Source organism: Pteronotus mesoamericanus, unplaced genomic scaffold, assembly GCF_021234165.1.
Source record: "Pteronotus mesoamericanus isolate MK-2021 breed Mesoamerican mustached bat unplaced genomic scaffold, CSHL_Meso_final scaffold_83, whole genome shotgun sequence".
Taxonomy (NCBI): domain Eukaryota; kingdom Metazoa; phylum Chordata; class Mammalia; order Chiroptera; family Mormoopidae; genus Pteronotus; species Pteronotus mesoamericanus.
In genome coordinates this window covers 3010384-3017864 of record NW_026555328.1, presented here as the reverse complement: position 1 = coordinate 3017864, position 7481 = coordinate 3010384, and the positions used below count along the sequence as shown (strand labels likewise).

Below are 7481 nucleotides of genomic sequence, written 5' to 3'. Positions count from 1 at the left end.
AGGGCACATGACTCTTTCCAGGCCCAGCAGTCCGAACAATGGGTGTTACTTGGGGTCCTCCCCTCCCTGGAGATGTCAATAGACACTGAGGCTGAAGACTCAGGCATTCAGGAGGCCCATGGAGATCCACCTGACCCTGGGCTCCCTGCCCAAAACACCTACCCCACGACCCCCTTGGACTCGAGCCCACTGGGCCACCAAAAGAATCACCTCTGAGACCTTGAATGCTGGAGATCCAGGTGCAGCTCTGGCCTCCTAATCATTAATCCCAGACTTGGAGCAGGATTTAAGGTTTTTAGAAGTGCCAGGACCTTCGAAAGATACCTTTCATGTCCTCCACGCCCCTTCCCCCCTCTCAGACACAGTACAGAGAGGAAGCCCTCAACAGTCATGGGTGCGAGGGGCACCAAAGATCTGCAGGGACCCTTCCACGACCTGCTGGCAGCCAGTGCAGTCCCATCCTCGCTTCCTTCCTTTCTCAAGTTTTGATCATCTCTGCAGATTCTGGGGGACCTCAAGCACATTGATTGCCCCCAGGCTCCAAAGGGGACTTCCTGTGGCTTTCACCTAGGGAGCCCTCTGGCACTGAGAGGCTCCCAGGAAAGACTTGAGCCATGACACCACGTGCTCAGAAGCCCCACCCTCTAGGGCTCTAGGCCTCTATGTAGCTGCCTTCCTGTGCCACTGACTCTTGATTCCATGGACACAGCCCCAGTCCTGATGGGCTCCCTTCAGCACTGCCCTTGCCAGCTGCCTAAGATGGGTGACACCTGGTCCCAGCTGCCCTGGCCTGGGCCCACCCATCCAGCTTTGCTGCTTGTCTCCCTCCTCTTGGCAGCTGGGGTGATGCACTCGGATGCTGGCACCAGCTGCCCTGTCCTTTGCACGTGCCATAACAAGGTGGTAGATTGCAGCAGCCAACGGCTATTCTCCGTGCCCCCAGACCTGCCCATGGACACTCGCAACCTCAGCCTGGCCCACAACCGCATCACCGCCGTGCCGCCTGGGTACCTCACATGCTACATGGAGCTCCAGGTGCTGGATTTGCGCAACAACTCCTTGATCGGACTGCCCCCGGGCCTCTTCCTCCATGCCAAGCGCTTGGCACACCTGGATCTGAGCTACAACAACCTCAGCCATGTGCCTGCTGACATGTTCCAGGAAGCCCACGGTCTGGTGCACATCGACCTGAGCCACAACCCGTGGCTGCGCAGGGTGCATCCGCAGGCCTTCCAGGGGCTGATGCAACTCCGAGACCTGGACCTAAGCTACGGGGGCCTGGCCTTCCTCAGCCTCGAGGCCCTTGAGGGCCTGCCAGGGCTGGTGACCCTGCAGATCGGTGGCAACCCCTGGGTGTGTGGCTGCACCATAGAGCCTCTGCTGAAGTGGCTGCGGAACCGGATCCAGCGCTGCACGTCAGGTAAGGGAGTGGGCAGGATTGGAGGGCTGGCGGGGAGCGGGTGCTGGCCTTAGTGAAAGCAAAGGCTCCAAAGAAGAGAGGGGGGCTTAGAGATCTTGAGCACCTACTTGTGTGCCCTGATTTGTGCTCACCTCTCTGTACTTTAGGTCTCTGACTCCACAAATATTCGTTGGTCCCCCCTTTGCAGTACTAGGCTCTGGGGACCCATTCATAAATGAAGCAGGCACTACCTTTGCCTCTGTCACACTTATGACCTAAGGAGTCAGACAGACAGTAAACAAGTAAGGAGAGCTAATAATAGACAGTGTTTATTGAGCTTTCACCGTGACCCAAGAACTTGGCACGCATGGTCTCATCGGCCACCCATTTTTATTATCCCCACTTTACAGGTGAAGACACTGAGATTTAGAACCATGAAAAGAGTAGCCCAGAACCACTCATTTAGAAACTGGCAGAGCCATGGATAAAACTCAAGTGTATATGACTTCTAAGCCCTCTTCTACTCTACCAGACTGCTTCTTAAGTGTTCTGAGTGCTCACAAAACTCTTGCAGAAATAGAAATGGCTAACGCTATTTCTTTTCATACTTACTACCTATCATGCTCTATTCTAAGCATATTACATATTTTAGCTCATCTCATCCTCACATGAACCCTAGTGAGCGCTCCCCACTCTACATAGGGGGAAACCGAGGCACAGAGAGGTGCAGTAACTTGCCACAAGTCACAGCACTGCTGCGTGTTGGAGTCAGGAGTCGCTCCCTCGCACTCTGGCTGCCCTCTGGCTGTACCTTGAAGAATCTGATTCTAGGCTAACAGGGGGAGTCAGGGCCTGCGTTCCGGGCTGACCAACGGGCCTCCACAGCATTCTGTAAGGTCTGCGCATGGAATGAAATGTTGAGAGGAGAAACAGGGATGTGACAATTAAACCAGACAGTCCTGAGAGGGGGTAGCTTGGGGACTGAAGGAGCCTGAATCACACGGAGTTGATGGGCCCAGGCTTCACCCATTGGGGGCTGTCAGTCCTGTTCAGCTGCGGCCCCCGTGTCCAGCTCTCCTGTGTAGCCGCACTGAGCTTTGCACTGAGCAGCAGGATGACAGGAATAGCTGAGGGCACTATCCCAGGGGCTTTCCCAGAGTGTGTTCAGAAGTGTTGAAGAAGAGGTAGGAGGGAGAGAAGGACTGAGTGGGGAGCCCAGGAACAAAATAGCTTGGGGGGGTGCTGTGGGTCACGAATCCTGTGTTTCCACAGAGCTGTGGGAGGATGTTTTCTAGGACCAAAATAACTGGGGACTGAGATGGGACAATGGTAGCAGGCATGAGGGGGAGGCTGCCTGGAGCAACCTCCCCTCCTGCTCAGCCTTGGCAGGCTGCATCTCCTCCTCCCTCTCCTGTGCACTGGGGACAGAAGGAGCACTCTGGGCCCCAAACTTCCACCACACTTGGGCGCCTCCTTTTCTGGAATCTCTGAGGTCTCTACTGCCCTTCAGAAGAAGCTCAAACTCTCAGCAAGTGGGAAAGGGATCCAACTTGCTACATCACTACAGCCTCATGTCAGTAAAGATGAAGGAACCAAGCTCCAGAAAGGGGAAGTGACCATCCACAAACCAACAGTGAGAAGTCAGATATGCCACATCTAGAAACCCAGGTTCCTTGTTCCCCCACAGAACACACTTTATGGCACACCACACTCATGGATAGTTCTTCTTGGGAGCAAAGAACTTGTCAGTGTAGGTAGGATTAAGTGATCCTCTTTCCTTTGTCTTTTTCCTGCCTCTTCTCCCTGTTTCAAGGGATTCCCACTACTATTCACAATTTTTAGACAAATCCCAACACAGAGAAACGTAAGGGTGCCCTTGGGATATGACTTAACTTCAGGACTGGTCCCTTGACTTATCAGAGAGTTTTGCCAGCCCCCAAGCTCCCATCCCACCCTCTGATGGGGTTCTGCCATGTGCCCTCAGAACCTCCTCTGGTTGGTCCACACCAATTGCCCTCGGTGTCTCCATACTCCCCAGCTTTATATTGTCTCACAACTACCCTGGTCATGCACACAGTGGACTTGGGAGTTCAGTATCTTTCAGTTCCAAGAGAAGAGCCTCTTGATGGTCAACTCCAGATACAGTCTTGTCCTGGGCAGGGTCTGGAGTACTGTGTATACAGACAGCCTACAGGGACCCATCAACCCTGGGTTGGGGACAGGTTGTAATCTTTTTCTGAACCTGACTCCTCATTTCTAAGGAGAATGATGTCATTCACTTCTCAAAAGGGTCAATCAAATCCACTTTTATTCTTTGTCCTCAAAAATTGCAGAATGAGTAGAAAGCCTTTTGTACCATATAATTGAGAAAAGTCCTTCACATTGACTCACCTAGAAAATTAAGTTAGATTGTCCCCTTCTTATATGTCCCCTTTCTTCATGAAAGCCAGAAAGGGGTAAGAATGACTTGCCTAAGGTGAGAGCTTGATTAATCTGAATGAAGGAATGGCAGAGCAGCTACCTGCCTGCCACTCTTACTCCCAAGGCAGAGTACAATGAAACCATCGGCAGTCATCAAGCATTTGTACACTTGACCCTGGAAGGATGAGGTGGCACCATAAATGGTGGAGAGAACAGTAACCCAGTGAAGGAGAAGCTCCCTCCTATAGAAGTTTGTGTGCAGACTATGATCCTCTCTGACCTGTCCAGAGAGGCCAAAGTAGGATAATAACAAAAGCACACATCTACACAGTATTTACTATATACAAAGAATATATCGTTTATATATGTTAACTCACTGACTCCTCAGCACAACCTTATGAGGTAGATACTATTATTATCCTCATTTTACAGATGAAAAAACCAAGACACAAAGGGGTCGAATGACTTACCCTCAATCACACAACTAGGGAGAGATAGAGAGGGCATTTGAACCCAGGCCAATAGCTTTAGAGCCCATTCTCTTAACCTTAAACTTTGTGTATCTGGAAAAGCCACATGGTGTAATAGAAAGACCCAATGCTTTGGAGTCTGACAGAGTTATTTATTCATATATTCATTTCACAAAGATTCATTGAGAATTTACGTGGGCAGGACATGGTTCTGATGCTAAGTATACTATGAGAAATGCTTATATTCAAGGTGGAGAAGATAGATAATAAATAAACTGTCAGACAGTTGTAAATACTGTGGAGAAATATTAAGCAGAGTTAGTAAGACAGAAAATGCCTAAAGAAAAGTGACGTGGCAGATACTATTTTATACAGAATCATAAGGGAAGGCCCGCTAATAAGTTGTTATTTGAGCAAAGTCCCACAGGAAGTGAGGGACCAAGCTGTGCAGAGATCCAGAAGAGAAGCACCCTCACAAAGGGACAAATGCAAAAGCACCCTCTCCCTACTCCAAAAGGAGATAATGGAAAAATGACCAGGAAGTGTGAGTGGATGGAACAGAACAAGCAAGGAACAAAATGAAAGAGATAGGAAGAAGTCCTTGCATCCCCTGGTGAGGACCTTGGCTTTCATTCTGTGGGAAGATAAGCAGAGAGTGACATGACAGGTCTTAAGGTTTGAATGGATCACTCACCAGCTGCGTTGAGATGGTTTAAGAGCAGAAACTCAGACACCAGTGGGGAGGTTGTTTTAAGAGACTATGGTAGACCACAAAAGCCCCAGTTCTACCATTAGTAGTGGCTATTGGACTTTAAGTGAGTTGTTAAATTCTTCTAGCAGTGTTCTTCACATCCATAAAAATAGGTACAAAAATATTTGCCATATGGGCTGTTGAGGGAACTAAAGAAAGTCAGTCAAAATTTTGGTACAAAAGAAAATCAGTAAGAAACTCCTCTTCCCCTGGGTTGGATAAGGGGTCTCCATTCCATTCTCTCTCCCCCAGGAACCTCACTCTCCCTGGATTCTGTGTTGCAGATTCTCAGCTGGCTGAATGTCGGGGCCCCCCTGAAGTTGAGGGCGCCCCACTCTTCTCCCTCACTGAGGAGAGCTTCAAGGCCTGCCACCTGACCCTGACCCTGGATGATTATCTTTTCATTGCATTCGTGGGCTTTGTGGTCTCCATCGCATCCGTGGCCACCAACTTCCTCCTGGGTATCACAGCCAACTGCTGCCATCGTTGGAGCAAAGCCAGTGAAGAGGAAGAGATTTGATATAGGATTTGATGTGGGTACCTGGCATCACTCCATGCTACCAACCACCACTGCCGTTGACCACTGGACACCCTCCCTGGCTGCCCACTCTGACCCTGTGATGCCCTGGCCACCTTTGTCATGGCTCAAGCATTGTTGAGAAACTACTTTTGAGTGAGCTTCTACTGTGGGCCAGGCACTGTGCTAGGAACACAGTATTAAATGAATCCATCATGTATTTGCTCTCAAGGCACTTCTCTTTGATAGAGAAAGAGATTCAAAAACTAATCTCTTTAAGACAATTGGCTGGCATTCTGAGTACATAGCAATGGAAGCCCAGAGGAGGAGTCATCAACTGTGCTTTGACAAGTCCAAGAGAAGGACAAGAGTGGAGGTGATTCATGAGCTGAATCATCAAAAGCCATCTGCTTTGTCAAGCTGACCAAGAAGGGTGGACAGGCATGAATGACAGAGGCCAGAATATGCATGGTCTATTGAAAACTGTGGTGAACAATCCCCGTGACCTCAGGGTACAAAAGGGGAGTGGCACAGGACCAAAACTTTCCCTCTGATGCTCAGTTTGTCAGTGCTTGGGGCTGCCGACCATTGTCTCAGGAGGGTGAGAATGCCCCCATGCCAGCCCCCTTGGCCACCTCCTATCATCAGCTAGCAGGTGAGGCCACCTCCCAATGACTGCCCCCACACTAGATCACCAGCTGTAGATAACTGGCTAAGTCCCAGGTAGCAAGCTAAGGACGGACACCTTCAGTGACCTTTCTCCCACCCCTGTCTTCTGCCTCTCACTCCAGCTTTGGCTTCAGAAGAAGCAAGAGGCCGAGGAATGGGGTGACAAGGAGTCCCTGGCACTCTGGGACTCCTAATCTTGTGACTGTTCTTGCCACAGTGTTCATGCCAAGGAATGTCAACAGGAAAGTGCACTTGGGCTGCATCCCTGTAGCATGACAGTATATAACTAAAGGAAGAGAAGGTCACCGCTGTTGTGATAATAGGAGAATTTGCTCTTCCTTTTAAGCAACTCACTCACTTTAAGCATAAGAGTGAGAGAGCTATTAATCACCAAGCACTTGCCAGTGTTGGGCACTGTGATAAACTCTCTCCATAGACAATTTCATTTAATGCACATAGAAGTCTTCTGAGGTAAGCATTGTAGTTCCCATTTTACAGATGAGCGAGTGAGGCCCATGATGGGTGAGTAAGGCCCAGAGACGTCAAGGTCATGTGATACTTACGAGCAAAACAAGTCTGTGCTCTTTCAATTACTCCATTCAAGTAAGGGAGCATCACAGTTCCCTCTAAAGTTATTTAGATTAAAATTCAAGGAGTGCTTATGAAGCTCCTAATAAGAGCCAGGCACTCTTTTTGGCACTTTTACATCTATTGACTCATTTGTTTCAGTTCTCACTGCTACACTGCCTGGTGGTTTTTATTATTCCCATTTTACTGATGAATTCATTGTAGAGATTAATATCTTGCCCAAGGTTAACCAGGTAAACTCTAGAAGGAAGGTGATAGGTGGCTCCATTCAGGGAAACCGCGTCTAATCTATCAGTCAGAAATCAAGTGACTTCATGTGCAAAGCACAATTCTCATCATTGTCATCTTCATTATCAATGTCATGAACTTCACCTTTATCTTCCCTACACTTGTTCAGCACTGGACAGTTCATGAAGTGCTTCTGCATTGTTCTTCTTGACTCTTCACAGCTCTGTGCAACAGGCAAACCAAACATCATTGCTCCTATTTTACAGATAAAAAAAAAAAATAGAGACTAGAGCAAGTGTGACTTGCCTAAGCAGCAGGGTTGGACTCAACCTCTCTTGGTTCTTTCCAGTGCCGTCCCAGGTGCTTGTGGAAAGGAATGCCTGGGAGGCTGGGTTTGCGGTCCTGGGACTCAGCAGCTGTGAACATCCTAGTAGATCA

General features: G+C 49.1%; 1 protein-coding gene across 1 annotated transcript; it reads left to right on the top strand.

Annotated features, from left to right (window-relative positions):
- Window positions 1-669: 669 nt before the first annotated feature.
- On the top strand, window positions 670-5561 carry LRRC55 (leucine rich repeat containing 55). Its single transcript, XM_054563659.1, has 2 exons — window positions 670-1420; window positions 5326-5561. The coding sequence occupies exons 1-2, from the start codon at window positions 700-702 to the stop codon at window positions 5559-5561; spliced, it is 957 nt and encodes a 318-aa protein (XP_054419634.1). The 5' UTR covers window positions 670-699.
- Window positions 5562-7481: the final 1920 nt, after the last annotated feature.